The following is a 23,758-nucleotide window of genomic DNA, read 5'->3' as shown; positions in this document are numbered from 1 at the left end:
TTATCATAAATACCCATTATTTTCTGGAACTCTCTTTAAACAGTATTCTCTAGTTTGTTTCTAACTACAAACCTATAATCATAAAGACATATTAGAATCAGAATAGATTCTGTTATTGAAAACAGTGTAGTCTCTTTTTTTTCGCCCGAAGCGGTCGATGAATTCACCAGCGGGTTTTAAAACTACACGACGGCACTAAATTCATAAAACTATTCACTTTTCAAAGTTTACGTCGAAATCAAACAATTTTTAAACAAATATTTCGCGTCTGATAAAATAAAAAACAAAAAACAAACTAAAAATCCGCCGGCGGAGAACATGATATCTGTACATATTTATCAATTGAATACTTTCGGGAATAGGAAACAATGTCTCCAAATGTCGTCCTGGTGAAGGTTTACAATGTCTCATTCATTTAATGTTAAAAGTCAATCATATATATGTATGATATGGTCGCGAATAGTGGACGAACCTGATGAAAAAATAGCGATTTTTTATTTATCATTTAATGATGATTGCTTATAGATTATAAAATTATATAGATTGTAAAACTTTCTATTTTTCTGACTCGGTGAGTCTCTGCTGCTCTGGTACAGCAGTGATAGTTATATATATTCACACCGGTCAGGGAAAAGAATCAAAGTTCGATTTGAGACAAGTTGAGTCGACATTTATAGACATCGAGCCCCAGTGGCACAATCGGTTAGCGCGCCGTACTTATAGACAGTCGTGGCTGAGCTATGCGGAGGTTGAGAGTTCGAGCCTCTCCTGGGGCAACGATATTTTTGGCCGAATGTTTTGGCACTTTGCTTTCTTACCTTCCCTCCCCTTCTCGCCTCTCATCCCTTCATCCCCCTCATTCCTTCCCTCCTCCCCCGCGACGAATCCGCGTTATCAGTTAGAATGGAACCAAGTGGTTCCTCCAGTTGTAATGAATCCAGTGGTTCCTCCAGTTATAATGAATCCAGTGGTTCCTACAGTTATAATGAATCCAGTGGTTCCTACAGTTATAATGAATCCAGTGGTTCCTCCAGTTATAATGAATCCAGTGGTTCCTCCAGTTATAATGAATCCAGTGGTTCCTCCAGTTATAATGAATCCAGTGGTTCCTACAGTTATAATGAATCCAGTGGTTCCTACAGTTATAATGAATCCAGTGGTTCCTCCAGTTATAATGAATCCAGTGGTTCCTCCAGTTATAATGAATCCAGTGGTTCCTCCAGTTATAATGAATCCAGTGGTTCCTACAGTTATAATGAATCCAGTGGTTCCTACAGTTATAATGAATCCAGTGGTTCCTCCAGTTATAATGAATCCAGTGGTTCCTCCAGTTATAATGAACCCAGTGGTTCGTACAGTTAGAATGGAACCCAGAGATTCGTAAGTAGAATTCGTCGTCGGGCTCAAGATTTAACGTTTTGAAAATTAGCTTTCGGGGAAACAAAAACCGTTAAACGACTTGAGAAAACACAGATTAATTTGTGTACAGGTACGGTTTCGTTCGTGTCAATATAATGACGTCATCGAGTGACCTTCAGAACACAATTTGACGCCATTTTCTTTCAGAAATAGCAGAAAAACGTCACCATGGTTTCGTTTAAACTGTTAGTGGCTGGAGTAGAATTAAACCTGTCTCTGCCGGAGAGAGAAATAAAGTGAAGCCATATTGAAATACAGTATACACAGTTCTTAAGTTTGTAACTCAGCAACTGTGGAAATAATGTGGAATTGTGGAACCGTGAAGCGGTGGAACCGTAGAACTTGGTCCAGAACTGTTCGTTGATGTTAGTTAATGATGGGAATCAAGTTAACAATATCCAGCGCTGTTCGCGGAGTCGTGTTACCATCAGTGACGCTGTGTTACTGTTGTAAACACTGTACACTTGACCGCTATAAGTCGAGGTCCGGACTACACTTTAGAGCTCGGTAAACAGATCATTGATTATCCCGGTCTGGACGACGCTAGAGGCTGAATAGACTGGTTCCGGTGATCAAGAGAGAGAGAGAGAGAGAGTAAGAGAAGAGGAGAGAGAGAGAGAGAGAGAGAGAGAGAGAGAGAGAGAGAGAGAGAGGGAGAGAGAGAGAGAGAGGGAGGGAGAGGTCGCTTGCACAGATTAGGCTTGCGTTAGATCGTAATTTAGGATAAGCCTTTTACAGTTTCTAGGCGCCATGTTTTTGGATACCGGCCGGGTCCGCATTGTTGAATTTTTCTCCCTATTTTTTGTGACAGTTAAATCTCGTAAATACGATTTTATTAAAGAGGAAACTCAATCAGATTTCACTTAATCTGACAATTTAAGACAAGATTGGTGTTTTAAATTTTACTTTAATCCACAAGATTGGTTTTAAATAACACGAGCTTCCATTGTATGAACGAAATAGGAAAATATAGTTGAATAAAAAAGGATCGAACAATTTAAAAATATGCCGACCCAATGTGAGGTAAGAGATGAATTTGTTATTATATCTGGTAGTATGCTGAATGTACCTGTCAGTGAGCGACAGCAGCATGACAGGCGAATGACTGTCTGTCAGTGAGCGACAGCAGTACGACAGGCGAATGACTGATGATATATAATTTTTATGATTAACAAGTGGAATGATATTGGTGATTATATAATACTTGATGTGTCTGTAGAATGTGTAGTGGAGTGTCACGTGACTCCTTATAGAACAACTGATCCAATTAGGGCTTTATCTATTGCTAGTTATTTCATCTAATCACATCACAGCATAGAACAGGAGACCCGTATACCAGTATCACTGTACTACTCTTTTACTCACCCTCTCTCCCCTCCCTCTCTCCCCTCCCTCTCTCCCCTCCCTCCCTCTCTCCCCTCCCTCTCTCCCCTCCCTCTCTCCCTCTCTCTCTCCCTCTCTCTCTCCTCTCCCCCTTTCCCTCTCTCTCTCTCCTTCCCTATCTCCCTTCCCTCTCTCTCCCTCCCTCTCTCCCCTCTCCCCTCTCTCTCCCTCCCTCTCTTTCCACCCCCTCTCCCTCCCCCTCCCTCTCTCCCCCTTCTCCTCCTTCTTTCCCTCTCTCTCTCCTCCCTCTCTCTCTCCCCCTCTCTCTCCTCCCTCTCCCTCCCCCTCTCTCTCCCCCTCTCTCTCCTACCTCTCCCTCCCCCTCTCTCTCCCCCTCTCTCTCCTCCCTCTCTCTCCTCCCTCTTTGTCATTTGCAGTAGCTGTGCGTTTAGTTGTTTCTCTGCACAAAACGCCCCCTGGTGTCGAGTTTATGTTGCTAAGGGAAACTGTAGCGCGCAAATGTAATTTTCTCGGAACCGGAAATACGTTTACATCACCATCTGCAGATGACTGAACGACAATCACGTGACTTATACTAATTAACTAATTAATCAAACTTGTAAGAAATTAGTTTATGATTATTGGATCAATCAGGGTTTTAGTTTGTCATATAATAGCGGCAGCACCAGCACCAGCAGCAGCAGCAGCAGCAGCACCCAGCAGCGGCCGTCTGACCACATCGATCACTATAAACCCGATAATCTTTGTTGACGAATCGTTTTGCAAATTAGTAACGAAAGTAATTAGTAGTTGATTACTATAATGACCCTGCTGGACCTGACAGTAGGGGTTACTGCTGCTGCTGCTGCTGCTGCTAGCCTGTATTTGATTTTAATCCCGGTTTGAAATTCAACCGGTTTAAGCTGTCTGCTGTTGTTGATACTTGGTGATAAGCGATTATGAGATCTGTGAGTAACTGGATATCGGCTCCACACTGACGACCGACGGTCAGTTCTAATAGAACCAACACAGTTTAAACTGAATTCTATTTCGAAAGTCTTTTTTAAACTTGAAGCTCTGTTTTGATTGTAAACATTTATCGACTGTTTTCTAAGTATTTGGTTATATATATTTTCTGTTAATTTTGTTTTAATTGCAAAATCTCTTATTGCACACCTTGGACACCTCAACATTTGGAATATTCCCATGGCAGACTATAATTTGTTGCGTGTAAAGATATATATTCTGGAAAATGAAGTTCTATGGGAGACTATTTTTTTTTAATGCTAAAAAGATCGGGCGAGAAATAACTTGAAAAACCAAAACATGAAAAGAACCGAAACCGAAACGACAGAAATTTACCAGAGATTGAATAATAATTTGATGATTTATTTGAATTGCGCGCAGACGGACGCAGTTTGATAGGAATTCATTTCATTTAGAACAAAAGTGTCGCATGGCGTATTATTGCCTGTTACAATTAACGTCGACAAAATGGCCTGAAAACTTAATCGGAATGCAATTAAATTCATTTCAATCTTTCCCTCTCCCTCCTCTCTCCCCTCACCTCCCTCACTCCTCTCTCTCTCTGAGCTGCGGCGTGTGGTTACGTTATTTCTTCCTCAACGCAAGAGACAACGTCAACCGCGGAAGATGAAACGCTACTTGAACGCTGAAGTTTAAACGTTTTTACGTCGCGTGCGCCTCATTGTTACGTCGTTATAACGCGTTTATTACGTTATCAGATCACGATTTCAGCGTTGACGTTTTTGACGGACGAGTTTTAATGCAATTCGTGTTCAGTGCAGAAATCAGTTTAATTGTGTGAACAGCATCACTTCACACAGCAACGGCTCAACTAATCCGAGAGTAGAGCGAGAGAGAGAGAGAGTAGAGAGAGTAAAGAGAGAGAGAGAGTAAAGAGAGAACCCGATATAGAGACTTTACTCTCGAGTAGCGTTTGAAGAGTAGATTTTATGGCGTTTTAAACTTCTCCAAACGGTTTTCAATTGAGTTGTAAAATTGAACTGATGGTATTTTTACTGAGTGTTAGATCGAGTGGATCTCAGATTTCAACAAACCAGAGATAAACTAGTATTTTTTTTTTTTCAAAATGGTAGGAATCGATACATAACGTGCTTAAAGCGTATGAACTCGTGCGCGGGTGCCTTAAGCCCCTCGTTTGGTCTCATCTCGATGACTACACCTAGGTCTCATCACGTTTCAAATTCCAAAATGACGTAACGCTGTCACTGGGTATAAGTCGTCGTTGTCTGGAGAAACTATGATGCCCTTATTATACTACCCTGCGGTACGCCGCTGTCACTGGGTATAAGTCGTCATTGTCTGGAGAAACTATGATGCCCTTATTATACTACCCTGCGGTACGCCGCTGTCACTGGGTATAAGTCGTCATTGTCTGGAGAAACTATGATGCCCTTATTATACTACCCTGCGGTACGCCGCTGTCACTGGGTATAAGTCGTCATTGTCTGGAGAAACTATGATGCCCTTATTATACTACCCTGCGGTACGCCGCTGTCACTGGGTATAAGTCGTCATTGTCTGGAGAAACTATGATGCCCTTATTATACTACCCTGCGGTACGCCGCTGTCACTGGGTATAAGTCGTCATTGTCTGGAGAAACTATGATGCCCTTATTATACTACCCTGCGGTACGCCTTAATTACCTCAATCTATCGCTTTGACCTCGTCGGACAGTAGATTCTCTGATATCTGTAGATTAGCAGGCTTAGAAACCATGTATAGACAAACTATCAAAGAATACCTTTAAACAATAAGTTCGCTTTCGTCCCCTCTCATTTTCTCAAGGCTTTTGACTCTGTGCGTACACGTGTTTTTCATGTTTTGTAGTTTCTAGAAGCTCCACGAGATGGCGTCCATATCTGTGAACTGTGTTATATATCAGTTGTTTCTATTCGCCTCGTTATGCATTCTAATCGGGTAAGTCGATATTTTTTACTTTTATTGCAGACGATTTTTAAATAAGAAAGACTTTGTGAAAATCTCGAAAAATTAAATGTAATTTGGTTCGATCAAGTAATTCATGTAAAAATAAGTGTAGATCTAATGCAGAGGGGCTGTTTATATACTGAGCAGGGGGGGGGTCAAGGACTTTAGGTGGTGACCTTACCCTTAGACTTCCATCTCATTCAGGAGATACATATACTTTAAGACACTCTGAGACCCGGATTGTAACATAAACTGCATGACATGTATTACTTTCACACAACTCACAACTCACAACTCGCTGCTCGCAACTCACTGCTCGCTGCTCCGAAATCTGAAACGTTTTCTACGAAATCGCCATCAATAATTAAAACGTTATTATTTGTGACGTTTTGCGGTGAAACGAACACATATTTTCACTCTGAGAATATTTCTATACTAGGCCGCGGTATCAGAACAATAATTCAGTGTTTAATTTTTACATTACGGTAGAATCGACGACTTAAAGATTTAAAAAAATCGACGACCAAAGGTGAAAAAAAATTGGAGTGCCCCAGGAGAGGCTCGAACTCTCAACCTCCGCATAGCTCAGCCACGACTGTCTATAAGTACGGCGCGCTAACCGATTGTGCCACTGGGGCTCGATGTCTGCCGGAGCTTTCCTGATTTTGGTGTAAGCCAAAAATTGAAATTCGAAACACCACCAGGGCCCATTTCAAAGACAAAGTAATTTTCTCCACCTTTTTGTAAAATCTTTTTAAATAGGTCGACTAAACAATCAGTCAGTAATCGATACGCGTCACCGGAGCAACGATTAATTTCGGGCGAACGATCAATAATCCGAGCACGTTTTATCGATTTATCAAACTAGACTTGATTAGTGAATAAATACACGTTTTTCACTTTGTCAAAATCTGCATCGCTTTTTAATGGATCGCATTTTCATTCATTTACCGCTTCTGTTGCACGTGCGGCTCACGTGATACCGGCCGGTAACAAATCGATATTAATAGTAGCCAGACGACACAATCTTCATCGCTGAAATACACATGCAGATTAGCCACGTGACTAGTCTTGGCTATCTTCCTATGCGTAATTCTTCGGAGAGCTTGGTTTCCAAAGGTTTTAACTGTTGGGTTATTCGTCAAACCTCACAACCTTTAAACGCTTGTTACAATACTAGGCCATAAAGTACACGATTTAGATAGAAAACTGAAAAAAGCAACGTAACATTTCAAATTTTCGAATGAGAATCTCTTTCTCTCTGAGATGTTGGGAGTTTCGAATGAAAGTCTCTTTCTCTCTCTGAGATGTTGGGAGTTTTGAATGAGAGTCTCTTTCTCTCTCTGAGATGTTGGGAGTTTTGAATGAAAGTCTCTTCTCTCTCTGAGATGTTGGGAGTTTTGAATGAGAGTCTCTTCTCTCTCTGAGATGTTGGGAGTTTCGAATGAAAGTCTCTTTCTCTCTCTGAGATGTTGGGAGTTTTGAATGAGAGTCTCTTTCTCTCTCTGAGATGTTGGGAGTTTTGAATGAAAGTCTCTTCTCTCTCTGAGATGTTGGGAGTTTTGAATGAGAGTCTCTTCTCTCTCTGAGATGTTGGGAGTTTTGAATGAAAGTCTCTTCTCTCTCTGAGATGTTGGGAGTTTTGAATGAAAGTCTCTTTCTCTCTCTGAGATGTTGGGAGTTTCGGATATTCATTTATTCGATTGAAATTGAGTTTAATTCTAATCACGCGGTCGGAACAGAGTTTAATTAATTCGGCGATGTGTTGACAGTTGGGGGTGGAATTTAAACAGGACTTGTTACAATCCACACACATTGAATATCTCAACAAACATGGCCGCCACCTTGAAGCGCCCTCTGCCGACAGCTTTGTCCCAACTATTATCGTTATAACCGGTTTTTCGGCCTGTAGATATCATTTTTAAAGTAACGGAACTTTGAAGACTTTTCAAAACTATTTCGATCCATGGCCCGCGCTTTCTAGTAAATTCTAACCATAACCACCGGCTTCGTGCGCCATCTACCGACGGCTATGTCTCAACGATTTCTTTCTAATTTTTATCGATTTCATCAAAGCTTTAAAAACTATTTGAAACGAAACTTCCAAAGCGGGTTTTGACTGCGTCGTAGTCGTCGTAGCTCTCGGTCTCGCGCGCGATGCCGGATCTAAAGGTTACAAAGAATCTGTAAAACCCTCGTGGCTAAAATCGACCCGGTATCAGAGACAGTGATTTCTGTGTGAGCCATGGAGACAGGTGTGTGACGCCGTGCACTAATCTAATTTAACAGTATCGCAGAAAATGACGCCGGGAACACACATGACAACACTGATAACTGTAGGAAAATGACGTGGGGAACACACACATCACGACACTGAGCTCACTTTAAATCAGGCGTTAAACATGGCGGCGGCTTCGAGGGGGGTTTACTGAGACCAATCTGAACAATCATTCAAGCAACTGAACACGTGACATTGTGCAACTAAAGCTGACTTTGTTCTGAAGTTTTTATTTGTATAAACCCTGGATCCAGTGACTGCTTGTCCAGGCTGGAGAGATCGGCGTCTAAATCTTTTTGATTCAACCAAAGTTTCGAACAGTTTTCATATTGAGGTTACGTCTGTTACTGCTGGGCGTCCGTTGATTAATTAACTGTGTCTAGACACATATTGCCAGCCCCAGGGGCTGATCATACTGTTCAACCATACCCCGGATAGTATAGGCATCAACCTGACATCAGAGTTTGAGAGCCATACTACTCCACGGCCATTCACACACATCTCCACGTAGAGATAATACGTACCAGCCCCCCTCTCTCTCTATCTCTCTCTAGCCCCCCTCTCTCTCTATCTCTCTCTAGCCCTCTCTAGTCCGGGTATAAGCCGCTTGGCACTTAATGAAATGTCTCTGATCTAAATCACTGTGGGAATTATAGCTGTTATATATTAGTATGATTATTATTACATGTCGCATCTGCGGCGTGTCACACGCCTAGAGACTCATAATAAAACAAAGACTCCCCCTGCACGCCCCCCCCCCGCACGGCCCCTCGCACAGTACCCCCTTCCCGCACAGCACGCATCCCGCATGATTGAAACATTTCAATTATTTATATATCACTGGCTAGTTACTGTTACTGTTTACAATTCCTGGCCACACACTTCATGACAACCGTCTCGGCCCATCAGACAGTTTAACTGATGTCGATATAGATATGTACATGTGGATCCAGTTCCACAGTTGTGTGGGTTTAATTTGACTCTGAACCCAGTTCCACAGTTGCCTGGGTTTAATTTGACTCTGAATCCAGTTCCACAGTTCTGTGGGTTTAATTTGACTCTGAACCCAGTTCCACAGTTGCCTGGGTTTAATTTGACTCTGAATCCAGTTCCACAGTTGTGTGGGTTTAATTTGACTCTGAACCCAGTTCCACAGTTGTGTGGGTTTAATTTGACTCTGAACCCAGTTCCACAGTTGTGTGGGTTTAATTTGACTCTGAATCCAGTTCCACAGTTGTGTGGGTTTAATTTGACTCTGAACCCAGTTCCACAGTTGTTTCTGGACCCAGTTCAAAAGTCTGACAAAAGATGAAATTACGGTTTTTAGATAGGGAGATCCATCTCCCTATCTCTCTCTTGCCGTCGTCTCAGCGTTCACATCTCAATCTAACCAGCGCTTAATCGTTTTCGCTTTAGGTCCGAAGACTTAATGACCGGATAATTGGCGTCGAGTGCAGATTATAAAACGATTTTCACGACACTAGATTTTCAAGTATCTCGCACTGAATGAGTGCAGTCAGCTCGGTCTCTCGCGGTATCAACACCTTACTCTCACGACCTCAAAACTAGGGTTTCAATTCAACTTTTCCACGTTTTATGTTTGAGAGGTTCTTAAATGAAAATAGAAATTGTTCTTCTTCTTGTCATTCTATCTCACTGAGAGAGAGAGGGGGGAGAGAGAGAGAGGGAGAGAGAGAGGGAGAGAAAATGAGACAGTTTACAAAAGCAATCATTGAAAACTGAGATGGATTAACACTACAACCGTATATCATTTATCATATATCATATATCATTCGGCTCGTAGATTGTTACTAGTTATTCTAAGCTGCTGCTGCTGCTGCTGCTGCTGCTGCTGCTGCTGCTGCTGCTGCTGCTGCTGCTGCTGCTGCTGCTGCTGCTGCTGCTGCTGCTGCTGCTGCTGCTGCTGCTGCTGCTGCTGCTGCTGCTGCTGCTGCTGCTGCTGCTGCTGCTGCTGCTGCTGCTGCTGCTGCTGCTGCTGCTGCTGCTGCTGCTGCTGCTGTTGTTTGTTTTGGCGACTTCTATCTTATTGTCGTTCTGAGCAACCGGAAGCGACCAGATAGCGGCCATCGTCCGTTAACTAGTACGAGATTAAAGCTAGTCCGCGAGATTAAAGATAGTCTAAGATTATATAGTCTGAATGAGGGGTTTATTTATTGAAGGAGTAGTTATCTGTGTTGTGAGTTAATGGCTAGCCGGATATCCGGTTATCGATGGACAATACTGTATTTAGTTCGTACAATTTCCCCTGCGCGCGATAGCTACAAAATATACAGCAGAAATTACGAGCTTACTTAATAGTTCATAGAGCTGCTCCCCTCCTCCCTCCTCCCTCCTTCCTCCCTTCCTCCCCTCCCTTCCTCCTTGCCTCCCTCCTCCCTCCTCCCTCCTCCCTCCCTCCCTTCCTCCCTTCCTCCCTCCCTTCCTTGGCTCTTCTCTCTCTCCCCTAAATTCCCATTTAACGGGTGATCAAATGCCCATCTGATTACAGCGCCCCCTTGTGTTGGTAATTACCGAAACTCGGCGGATAATTTGTACAGATTGAATATGATTCTAAGTTTCATCCTTTTATAGAATTTGTGACCGGTAAATTTTCGATTTTTCTCCTATTTCTGTTTCGACTTTTATCTGGAGCACTTCAGTAGATACTGGATTTCATCACATGGATATTTTTCTGGTTCGGCGCAAGATGAAATCACCTTGAGTTAACGGCAAGGGGGTAAAAAACAACTCGACACCAAGAAAAATATAGACAAGCTGGTCAGAGCCACCCTTTAACTGTCACTGACATCAAACAGCAATCCGTAGCTGCATTACTACGGACAAACCGGATATGACGTCAACACGGATCAATACAGTATTTACGCGAGCGATTCTCTTTTTTATCCGTTATTTTTATTCGTTTGATTTTTTTGGCGACACAGTTTTCTTATGAAGGTTTTAACTCGATATAGGACGCGTTTTAAAACCGGGTCTACTCCAGATCGACTCCAGATCGACTCCAGATCTACTCCAGATCTACTCCAGATCTACTCCAGATCTACTCCAGATCGACTCCAGATCGACTCCACATCAATCCTTGAGATATTCTACAGTTTCACGAATCGATTTAACTCTTCGTTAAATCATTTCAATCCTAAATCGGTTTAAAAGTTAATCAATTCTTCTTTTAGGATAAATTTTGGGCCCTAGCTCCAGTTTCACATAGAGTTTTAACTCTTAAATCGATTAAGGCCTGAATCGTGAGACTGGACCCTGGAATTATAATTATAAACGTTGTTAATTAAAGCTTTTATCGATAACGAATGATTTGTTTGGGAGGAGGGGAGCAGGGGGAGGGAGGGGGAGGGAGAGGAGGGGGGTTGAAATAGCATCCAGAATCATCTTTGTTTTTGTTAATCAGAAACTCTGACTCCGTTCACCGCCCTGTGCGCGGGTCTGATAGGATCATTGATCTTTGATTTCTATAATACGACATACGACGTTTAATAATACGACATACGACGTTTAATAATACAACATACGACGTTTAATAATACGACATACGACGTTTAATTTGTGGTTGCAATTAACTGGAGGGTCCCTAACCGTGTCAGGTTGCACAACGTTTACGCTGAACGTATCCGTTTTCTTTTTATCGAATCAACAAACGCTTTTATATCAGCGGCAGCGTTTTGTAGCGTTAACGACGTAAAAATACATAAATACTCGTATATGCTTTACGTAAGATATTTGTACGTCTGGAACGTTCTGAGTTACTGCGATGTTGGTTAATATTGATTTATAACTAACGAACTGATTCGGAGCCGCACACATTATTTACCTTCTCTTAAAAAAAAGATGTCAATTTTTCTCATTTTATGTAAATCGCGTTTGGTGTCAATTTTTCTGATGTTTGTTTCTTCGCTTTAGTTTTTTAGATTAAGATACAACAATTTACACCAGTTTATTTTGGAATTCCGAATCCCCGAAACAGAAACTATTAATTAGCCAGTAGCATAAAAATAAAGGCACCGCCCGGATTTGAACCGGGGATCTCCTGTTTACTAGACAGGCGCTTTAACCGCTAAGCCACGGCGCCACTTGTGGTCAGATTGACCACTACTCGTGTCTATATACACTGAGGCAGCTTTCGGATTGATATAATCTGGAAATTATCAATATGGTTCAGACTTTGATTTGAAGTTCTGGGGTCGGTTTTACGAAGATATCTGCGTTGGGCTAAAGAATGTTTTAAAACTTTTGGTATTAGACTACTGTGGATCCACAACCTGTGGAATCGGGTCCATGATCGGGGCCATTTGGGTCCATGATGATCGGGGCCATTTGAGTTAATGATATAGATTACATTATAACTATAAAACTGGTGTTAATCAGTATCGGATTCAGATCAGATCGCGTTAATTGGTTGAAATATTTACTGACGCACTTCCGTTCTATTTTATGACGTCATTTTGAATACACCGGAAATTCATAAGCCGGAAGTAGCGACATATTTCTCGTTAATTGTGAAAATTGAAATGGGTGTTTCGGACTGAAGTGTGGAACTAGATCTAGAACTGTGGAACTGGACCAAGGAAACTGTGGAACTGAGTCCAGAACTGTGGAACTGGACCAAGGAAACTGTGGAACTGAGCCCAGAACCGTGGAACTGGACCAAGGAAACTGTGGAACCGAGTCCAGAACTGTGGAACTGGACCAAGGAAACTGTGGAACTGAGCCCAGAACTGTGGAGCTGGACCAAGGAAACTGTGGAACCGAGTCCAGAACTGTGGAACTGGACCAAGGAAACTGTGGAACTGAGCCCAGAACCGTGGAACTGGACCAAGGAAACTGTGGAACCGAGTCCAGAACTGTGGAACTGGACCAAGGAAACTGTGGAACTGAGCCCAGAACTGTGGAGCTGGACCAAGGAAACTGTGGAACCGAGTCCAGAACTGTGGAACTGGACCAAGGAAACTATGGAACTATGGAACTATGGAAACTGGAGTCCAGACCTGTGGAACTGGATTAAGGACACTGTTGAACTGGGTTCAGAATATAAAACTATAAACTGATATAAACTGAGTCCAGAACTGTGGAACTGGATACAGAACTGTGGAACTGGATACAGAACTGTGGAACTGGATACAGAACTGTGGAACTGGATACAGAACTGTACTATGAAAAAACGACATTGACAAACTAGATACAAACTGCTGCAGTGTTTATCAGTAATGTGATTGCAGTTTTTGAATTGGTCTCCTCTTTTAGAGTCTCTGCCCGTTGATTCCCAAGAGTTCAAAAGCTATAAGATCTGTGAATATTTACACAGTTGGTTTTTTACAGGGACTTTCTTCTTCAGAGAACGACGCAAAATGTATCAGTAAACAGTATTTCATCCTTTACTGAAGACTTTATAGAGAGATTTTATCGAATTAGCCAAAAACCTGGAAGTAAAGCTCAAAATACAGGGACACGAATCCCCGGGGAATGCTCCGACAGAATTCAGTCCTTCACCGCACACGCGACATTTCTAGCCTCGATCCACGGAGAAAGAGACGCCCGACCAAATTGAATTAAAGTAACGGTTTTTAACGGTTAACGCAGTGCGCATGCGTAGAGATATTTAAAAAAGCGTAAGTCTGAATAAATAATGAAAATCTGGTGACGCCATTTTGACAGCAATCGAAATAACTCTTCAAAATGTGTCACCTCGATTGCCAGAGGTAGAATCCACGTGCACAATGATTATTTTATTCTACTAATCGATATCTGTTTGAAGGTTTTTATGATGCAAGATGATTTCAGCATACTTTGAATAATTGTATGTATTGAGACTGAGCTATTTCTGGATGGATTGCACGTGAGAAATATCGGAGTCCTCCTCGTCTCTCCTCCTCTCTCCTCCTGGCTCTCTCCTCGTCTCTCTCCTCCTGTCTCTCCTCCTCTCTCTCCTGTCTCTCTCCTCGTCTCTCCTCCTCTCTCTCCTCCTCTCTCTCCTCCTGTCTCTCCTCCTCTCTCTCCTCCTCTCTCCTCCTGTCTCTCCTCCTCTCTCTCCTCCTCTCTCCTCCTGTCTCTCCTCGTCTCTCTCCTCTCTCTCTCCCAACTCACTCTACCGATCATTAAAATCACAGCCTAAAGGCCTACGTGAATTAATGCAGTTTGTTTTTCCAATATTTCTTATTCTCCACTTTTAATGTGCACAATGTATAAATACATAGCTAAATGATGAATTCACTAGTCAGGTATAAACATCACTAAGATCTGTGTAAGCCAATCACTGCCCACCTCTTCAATTCAAACATCATTAACGGTTTCTAGCTGTTTGTGATAATGACCTCTACGCCGTTGTGTTTTGTTTTGGAAAATTGCCTTCGATGAAAGAATCAACTATAGCCTTCCAGTTTCGACGCAATCTGTGCAAGTCAAAGTGTTCGTCGAACTTTGAAATCGATTAGATAATTATTGATTCTTTAACGGCTTTGAAACTTGAACCGAAAAAAAAATATAAAAAGTCGATTCGAGAGAAATAATAACTGCGACAAAGCAAACCGTTCAAAATTCGAAGTGTAGTTTATATGAAAGCGCACTCACGGAGCGCCGAGGGGTGAAAATATATCTCCTTTTTATTTGTCATTTATTGTGTTACAATTTCCAATTCATTTTTATTGATAATTTCTTTTAAAAAAATCTTTTTTCCTGCATGAATCAATGACTTTTAATGGGCGTAATTTTCACCCCAAAAATGACACAAGTTTCAAATTCGATTATCATTAAAAGCAGAAATTGATAAAATCGTCTTTTTTAGGTATTTATGTATTTATGGTAACACTATCTCAGAATTAGCCTTCAGCATCTTTTTTTGGTATCATTTTTTACCGATATCGAAACGCGTAACTTTTTACTATAGAAAACTAAGGCGTTATCGTGTAAATATAATATGATTGGTCCAAAATCATTTGTTTATTTATCTACCAGCCATGAGAAGTGAATATGCTAATTCTATGTTAATGAACACGCTTGTTTCGGCCAGAGTAGGTTCGAATCCTGCAATATTTATGCTTTTACGATTGTATTCGGTTTGAGAGGGTTCGAATCCCGCATTTTTTCATAGAACTCATAGAACTAGCTTTTTCTTTTTCAATATCACCGGAATTTTATGTCTGTTCCGCGCATCAAATGAATGTACATCGATGATTTCGTCAATATAAACATTTAATGAATTCTATTGTGGTAGGTAATGCTTTAATAATGCAAATAAAGCCAACATTAAATCCCCGAAATGTTTCAGACAGTTGTTAAGACAAGTTCTAACGGTCCTGCGCAGTGAAATTTATGGAATGAATATTTTGACGCGACAGACCGCTGTACAGGCTGCTACTGCTGCTACTTTCAAAAATTCATAAATTCATGTTTAAGAATGATGTTTTTTAGCGGATTAGCGCGAACCTGTTCTGTGGAGATAACGGTCGATGACATTGTTGTTGTTACCTCTGTCATCACGGACACCAATAAAATCTACCCATAAATAATATCAAAAAGTTTCAAATTTTCAGGTCGTAAATAATATTCAAAAATCGTGAAGTTACACGTGTGAAAATAGATTTTCGATAAAAATATATAGAAGTCCATTAAAATTCCAATACCTTTTCTTCGAAATCGACGTCACATTTCACCGTGAAACTTCACAATAGAACAACTATTCAGTTAGTTTTATATTTACAATTATAGTTTAAGGAATATTGAAGGAATTGTTTCTGATTGCACTTGTACACAGTATCAACCACTTCAGATATAAACATACGCCATCTGTTGTACAGAATCCTGGGCCCAGTTCCATAGTCATGGCTTAGACTTAAGACCAATTAAAGACTATTCTAGTTCTATTGCCAATCTAACGACCTAAGACCAGTGTTAAAATTTAAGGCCATTTTTGGACTTAAGTCTCAACTGCGGAACCGGCCCCTGGGGCTAAGTTTACAGTTAGACTACATAAGGTCACATTCAGTTAGTTTGCTACAAAATAAGGGCGATTCTCGCATAGACTAAATACACTAAGTACATTGTAACTGGTAGTGAATGGGTGTTAATTACGGGGAGCTGGTGTAAATAACTGGATCGATAACAGAAATATGATTTTATACGGTTTCGGCAGTGCGTGAGAGTACGCACTGCTTGCGACACCGGAAATGGATTCTTTTTCTAACTGTGACAATAACAATAATATCTATAAGATAAACGGAAGCGGAAGTGATACATATTAGTCGTTGTAGAATGTATAGTGCCTACAAGAGTGGAGTGGGTTGGGAGAGAGTGGAGTGGGTTGGGAGAGAGTGGAGTGGGTTGGGAGAGAGTGTGATTCTGAAACTAACAGAGAACTCTGCTTCCAGTATCTATGGGACTGAATCCAGTAACTGTGGAACTGGGTCTAGAACTGTGAAACTGGGTTTAGTAAACTGTGGAACTGGATTCAGTTAACTGTGGAACTGGGTTCAGTAAACTGTGGAACTGGGTTCAGTAAACTGTGAAACTGGGTTCAGTAAACTGTGGAACTGGGTTCAGTAAACTGTGGAACTGGGTTCAGTAAACTGTGGAACTGGGTTCAGTAAACTGTGGAACTGGGTTCAGTAAACTGTGGAACTGGGTTCAGTAAACTGTGGAACTGGGTTCAGTAAACTGTGGAACGGGGTTCAGTAAACTGTGGAACGGGTCGGGTCCAGTGACTCTGCTCTCCCTCCCCTTTCTCTCTCAGTCTATATAGAGTTATCCATGTATTCCTGTCTCCAGAGAAAATCCAGATACAAAAATAAAGACGTTAGATCATCTATCATCTCAAGTCTGAGGATTAGAGTTAATCGAGATTAAATGGATTTGATTAATCTCTGTCGATCGTGGATTAACTCTGAATTGAGGATGATTTGTTTCGGCGTGTTATACTCCGGGCTTAAACCGGGATATCCTGTAATCAGCGAGCTAAATAACATGGAGTTAATTAGTTTTAGTATTACGAATTTCAATTGGAAGAAAATTCAGAAATGAAATAGAATTACTTTCTAAAACTATTAAAATTTCACGTAAAAAGCGGGATTCGAACTCTGATCGTCAGCCGGGTCATTAGCATAAATTACCATATTCAACGAGGTACATACGGGTAGCAGGTGTTGTAAATAATGATTGAGTTCTGTTTCTGCGCATCACGCGAAACTGCATTTTGAAGACGAATTTTAAATGACTTGAACTTTGTGTGTGAAAATAACGTCTCGTCAACTCATGCAAGAGATTATAGCACCTGCCTATTACCAGTCGACCCCTGAGGCTGTATGCAAGGATTCAACAGGCTACTGCGCGCGCAATCTACAGATTCCTTGGTCTTTAACACGCGTGAAAATAGTCAGTCAGTCAGTCAGCCAACTAGCCAGCCAGCCAGCCAGCCAGCAGCCAGCCTATTGCAGATATCTCGTTTTCTTTATTTTCTGGAGTGCGCGATTTTAGCTCCTCGTGACCTTCGTAGAATTGATGCTTTATCCTGCAGCCGACAATTATTTCACCGACAACAAAGAAACTAAACGACTGATCACGTGACGCGTGGGGAAAATCTAGAACAATCAATTTCCATGATTCAGTATTTGCGACGATATCGGAGATTTGATATTTGATATTTGTGTATCGTATGTGCGTTTTCTATCTAAACTCAGAGAGGAAAATATTGAACATTTCAATAAATGTGATACGACATTGTAAACTGTGAATCCAGTTCAACGACTTATACTGAACCCAGTTTCACGACTTATACTGAACCCAGTTCCACGACTTATACTGAACCCAGTTCAACGACTTATACTGAACCCAGTTCCACGACTTATACTGAACCCAGTTCCACAGTTGTTTGGTTCTATTTTTTTAACCAAATCCACAATTGTTTGGTTCTATTTTTTTAACCAGTTCCACAATTGTGGTTAAGTTTTGAGTCCAATCATGCACACAGTTTATACGTCCATGATCTAATCGGACTGGAATGTAAAACAGTTCTGAAGCTCTGATAAATCACGCATCTCTCCACAATAACAGCAACTATTGGGGTAAAACAAAAGGCCACAAGTAACTTCACTTCAGAAAATCAGCCTCGTTGTAGGAGAGTACTCTCTGGCAGACGACTTTGTTGTAAACAGCTCGACGCGTAGTAATACCGATATTCACGAGTCTTTGTCGTAATTTAGACCTCTTTACTGCAGTGTTCTTCCACCGATTATGGTACTTCACTTCACTTGACGCACAATTCAACTAAATACCAGAAAATAGAGCTAATTACGTTCTATACTACTCTGACAGGTTTCTCCTCCCTCTCTCTCTCTCTCTCCTCTCCTCTCTCTCCTCTCTCTTCTCTCCACTCTCTTAGCCGTCAAATTACAACAACTGTCACTCTCACTATCGACTGAGACGCGAAAGACTTTGTTTTAAGCCGTGCCGGAAATATTGGACCTAATATTTGCCGCCGAGAATATAAAAATATTTGAATTTGAATTTGATGTGCAGAAACTGATGGGGTCAAAGCCTATTTCCAAAATAGCGTTTGAAATTTATTTACTAAAAAGTAAATCGGAATTTTGTTACCCAATTAACGCAGCTCTGAAAGCAGTTTCATTTTGACGGTGGTTTAAATAGTGTTACGTTTAATTGAGTTAGAACGAATGAACCCCCTGAACTTCTCCTTGACGCACACCCCTTCACGAGTCAGGACGAATGAACCCCCCGAACTTCTTCTTGACGCACACCCCTTTACGAGTCAGGACGAATGAACCCCCCGAACTTCTTCTTGACGCACACCCCTTCACGAGTCAGGACGAATGAACCCCCTGAACTTCTCCCTGACGCACACCCCTTCACGAGTCAGGACGAATGAACCCCTGAACTTCTCCCTGACGCACACCCCTTCACGAGTCAGGAGTCAGTTAGTGCGCATACAACTTCGTATGTTGGTAATATACGTCACAAAATGGCAGCAGAAGTCATTTGTATCTCAGACAAAATGCCACTGATTTATGACCGCGGATTAAAACAATATATCGTATCGTGACGTAGAATTGAGAGTTGTCATTCAGGGATAATCCTACCTTAAATCACCGTCCCCCTCTAGGGAGCACCCTCCTCCCCTCCTCCCTCCCCCTCGTGCCGGAGCTGACGCAATTTAAATATCCTTTCTACCTGTTCTAGCAGCGCAACAATGCCGACGGATCATTCTCGTATCCCGTGGTTACTCCCGGCGGGATGCGAGTCACAAAGGAAACTTTCATCTTTCGGTGACGGTGACACACGAATCATATTCGCGCGCGATCGAAATTAAATTGTGGCGCAGATGGGAATACGACGATCTGAGATATAATTTACTTAAGCGACCAGTGGTCAGCAGTGGTCAGCAGTGGTCAGTAGTAGTCAACTTTGATGAGTGTATGAATAGAACTTGGTGCCGCTGGCTGGCTACAGGGTGAACTGACATCCACAACGCAATTACTATTCTGCACTACTAACTGACCGACAAGCGATCATTCCGCACATTATACTCTGTTAAAAATTAGTTTATTTGCTCATTTTCGCCATAGTGCCTTAAACGGTTGAGGGCGGCGGCCATCTTTGTCTGGTACGCGGAGGAGTCAGTCTAAGAGAGGATGTCAGTTGTCCTGCGAAAGTTTTCGAGGTCTAATTCTAGGACTCAAGGGTTTATAGTGGTCGACCGCAAGGAGGCGTTAGTAGTCCTACCCTCAGGCATTCGCTGTGACACACATTTTATTTCTTCAATATATCGACGGTTTTTACGTCCAGTAGAACGAGCGACGAGAGATATGAAGGTTATGTTAGTGGTGTATCACACTGTGGCCTCAGGGGTCTACTTTATGTCAACACATCCGGGTATCACAGTTTCACCTGCCATCGGGAATCGAACTCAAACTCAGACAGAGCTCTCTAGCGAAACCTGTACCACCCGGGTCTCCTACTAAATCACTCGTATTCAAAACTATTATCAAAACTATTCCAAAAACTATTCATTCTTCACGATTAGTTCCTGGAGGATTATTCTAGAATCACCATAGCAACTAATTTCGTAACCGCGGCAATTGTTTCAAACGAGAAAAATGCATATTTTATTTCAAAATCGTGGCTATGTACCCTGTGTGGATATATAGCCACCATATTGATAAAATGGCGGCCTAGCTGAGTTGATGCAATGGTTTTTATTATTTTTCATTGCTGCTGATGCCGCTACTGCTGCTGCTGACATTCTGGATGCGCCCTGCAACAAAAATCTGATTAAACTAATTACCGATTTTACCCGTTGTGTATCCGGAATATACCGAATTAAATTAACATTTCCGCTGTAAATATGAAATGTGATTAATTTGAAGCGTGAGACGCGAGCCGGAGTATGTGGAGCCGCTAGGGGTGTACGCTGAGCTGCGGCTTCGGCTACAACAGATCTTATACAGATAAAACGAGAATGTATTTAAATACAGTAATCGAGCTCGAGTCTGCGTGAAATACGATCTTGCTACTGATAATCAGCGTTCCTTTACTAAGCGCTCGCACTCAGGTTCGAATCCCACGTCTTTGATTTATTTTTGAAAGTCGTCATGGCTGCTTTGCGGCTATATTGATCACATTTATTACACTAGGGTGAGGTAAACCATTATTTTATTCGCTGCATTACCTAAAATCTATTGTTCAATGTAGTAATCGCTGCCTGGCGGCTATATTTATTACGTTATTCATACAGAAATAGGAAAACTAATGCTGTTTAGATTCTTACAAAAGAACATTAACTGCAGAAAAATACGACGCAATTACTGAACTCTGATTATTGGAAACATTCAACGCGTTTTATGTCGTCAATTTTCCAATACTTGATTCATTCTACTTTTACTTTTGTTTCCATCGCGTTTGTATTTCTGTACATGGAATTATTGATAAATGTAGAGTGTTTGACGGCTCAATACAGCGCACAAATAAGCTTCAACTTCATTAGTATCCACACACCTCGAAAATCGCTCTCGCTACCGATGACGAATGACTGATGTACGCATTGCCGCCAGTTACGTTCATTCGATATTCGATTCTCGATTGAAGAATGTTGATTTTTAGCAGCCGAACTCCCGAGAAAAGAATGGGATGAAACCGCGCTCACTATTAAAATCAATAATCATTATATGTTTTGATTTTTCGGGGGGGGGGGCGTTGTTGGATATACTGGTCAAAGATTGCACCAAATTATTTATCTTTGAAATGGTAGTTGCTTATACAGACCATTTGCGGTCTGGTTTGGAGTCGGTGATGCTGTGGAATCTCCGTAGCTCCGCCTCTCGAACCAGTTCTTCTCCAATCAGCGGTCGCCATCGCGGCGGTGTCACGGCGGGTTCGAGTCCCGAAATATAAACCCCGGTTAATATCATATTACCTTCCGAATTCTAAGCCACGAATATTGAATTACGTCCGGTGAAGAGTTTGATGAGGTTTTTTTCCGGCTCATATTTGACCAGAGATCGCCGTAAAAAGATATAATTTTGTCGTCATCGATTCGACGAAAAAGCACTCGATTATTTCATTAAAAACGCGACGAAACGAGTACAACAAACAGTGACGGTTAATCGGCCGGTATTGTTGAAGCAGATTCGTGTTTGTGCAGCTCTTCAGCGCATCAATGGAACCAGCAACAGCAGCAGCAGCAGCAGCAGTGGACCACCGCGCGTGAGATGAGAAGAGGAGTTAATTTGATCCACGGTTCATGATGGTTGGCTAAATGAACGTCGATTTACTGGCTACCGATGATCTCGAGTGAGTCGCAACTCGTCCGCTATTTCCATGTGATCTACGACGACTAAATAGTATCCACAAACAGCTCGGTAAATAACCCTAGCAATCAGCACCAACACACGTGATCAGAATGTGTAAAAATCTGCCGCATCTTCGTCACTGGTTTTAGAGATGGTCGGTCAATTACTGTTGTTCTTCTAGTTAGATCGGAGAGTAGACAGGTGTTACTCTCGCTCGAGATGTTGTTCTAGCGAGAGCACTGACCTCATACAGTGGGTTGATAAGTATGTGGTAGGTCCCCCTCCCCTTACCCTCCCCCATCCCCCCTCCCCGACCCTGTCCACGTCAATTGATACCAGACTTGGATGCGATGGAATGAATGAATATATTATGCCACTTCAATGAACTTGAGAACCTTGTTTCCAATAACAGGGACAATCCTGGTTTTAAGATATAAAACTTCAGTGTCAGTGTACCACACAGAGGATCGCGTAGGGTCGTAGGTGAATATCACCCACACTTCCGGGAATAGAGGAAATGAATAAAACGCCTATAGAGGGCGTTTGTGTAGCTCTTTACAAGAGGGAATTAGTCTAAAGGGCGATGTATTTCAGTACAATGGTTTTAGTAAAAATGTTATTGTAAAATGTAACATGTGTCGTTCAATATGTAATTATCTGGTCGATCGCCCACACTGCGCATGCGTGCAAATTATACTCATTTCTAAAATTAATAGGTTTTTCTAAAAAAGCTTTTAGACATGAATTCATAGATAAAATTAGATACAATCAATGATGAATTAAGATATTGACAATAACCTGTTATCAACTCGTGAGTAACCTTGATGTCATTGACCTATACACTTTATACTCTATTCTAAATTAATGGATTTTTCTAAAAACCACTTTGAAATGAATTGTAGATAAATTAAGATATTGGCTCGGGTAACCTGTTATCTACACAGTTACCTTCAGATGATAACCGTGTCATTGGTCCATTCGCTTCATACTCAATTCTAAATTAATGGCTTTTTCTAAAAACAACTTTGAAATGATTTGTAATTCAAAACGTTAGAAGAAAACCTTCAATGGATCAAGTACAATCAATGAATCATTAAGATATTGTCTCGGGTTATTTGTTATCTTTACCGTTACCTTGATGATAACCGTGTTCGTTATATCGCAATATCTCATTTTCTGATAGAGTCTTTGACCAGAGTTTAATCTTTAGCGCACGCGCTTCAAGGGTCTTTGTTTTTGCTCTAAACACTGATATGAAAGTCTTCGTGAGTTTGATTAAGGCTGACAAAAAAACCTAGTGCACCTAAATAACAATATGTTCTGAGCGGCGGATTTTTGTTTGAAGTTGTTTGTTTCTCATGAAAAACTGTGTTGTTTTTTTTCTCTGCGCGCCGTCTGCCGAGGTTGCACCAATTAGTAGCAGCAGCAGCCGTTCTCTAACTCTCCTATCGTGCAGTCCTCCTGTTATACACAAACACGATCTTCAACTAAAAACAGTTCGAACTTTCTCATTTAACAAGCTGTAACATCTTCTGAGACGGGTAGATAATCATTCGCGATTTATTTAAGTTCAAGGTCGTTTAAGATGGCGCCACTGTACGGTTCATACCCTCGTTTATCGTCGCGCTTACGTTTGAAGGTAAGAGTGGTGATTCTATGACGTAGGCAGTGTACGTATGGGCTTTGGAGGCGGCCCTTTAGTGATCGGTACATTTGTTTTTAATTCCCTCCCCCCACTGAGCGCCACGCAGGAAATTATAAGCAGATTCGATGTTTCTTTTTCCCCAGAAAAGAATCTTCGGCCAAGAAACTCTTTGGCGAAGTCGCCACCAAGGTTCGAACCCATAAACCCTGGATTGACGAGACCAGTGACCGGCAGCCTAACCCACTCTGCCACTGCCGTTACTTTACGAAAACTCTCTGAATCGGTCTTGGTATGAATCG

The 23,758-nt window shown here is 41.6% G+C and overlaps 1 protein-coding gene and 3 non-coding genes across 5 annotated transcripts in view; 2 read left to right on the top strand and 2 right to left on the bottom strand.

The window, feature by feature from the left end:
- Positions 1-23,758, top strand: part of LOC141910866 (uncharacterized) — a 40,198-nt gene that overhangs the window by 9,443 nt on the left and 6,997 nt on the right. For both annotated transcript variants that reach the window (XM_074801725.1, XM_074801724.1), the window contains exon 2: positions 5,618-5,707. In XM_074801725.1, coding sequence (XP_074657826.1) covers positions 5,637-5,707 — 71 coding nt within the window. In that variant the 5' untranslated portion in view covers positions 5,618-5,636. The remainder of the gene's footprint in view (positions 1-5,617; positions 5,708-23,758) is intronic.
- On the top strand, positions 685-776 carry Trnai-uau (transfer RNA isoleucine (anticodon UAU)). Its single transcript is given in 2 exon segments — positions 685-722; positions 741-776. It is a non-coding gene; the product is annotated as a tRNA-Ile (tRNA).
- On the bottom strand, positions 6,263-6,354 carry Trnai-uau (transfer RNA isoleucine (anticodon UAU)). Its single transcript is given in 2 exon segments — positions 6,263-6,298; positions 6,317-6,354. It is a non-coding gene; the product is annotated as a tRNA-Ile (tRNA).
- Trnat-agu (transfer RNA threonine (anticodon AGU)) lies at positions 12,021-12,093 on the bottom strand. Its single transcript has one exon. It is a non-coding gene; the product is annotated as a tRNA-Thr (tRNA).

Source organism: Tubulanus polymorphus, chromosome 9 (genome assembly GCF_964204645.1).
Source record: "Tubulanus polymorphus chromosome 9, tnTubPoly1.2, whole genome shotgun sequence".
NCBI classification, from domain to species: Eukaryota; Metazoa; Nemertea; class Palaeonemertea; order Tubulaniformes; family Tubulanidae; genus Tubulanus; species Tubulanus polymorphus.
This window is presented reverse-complemented; position numbering and strand designations above follow the sequence as displayed.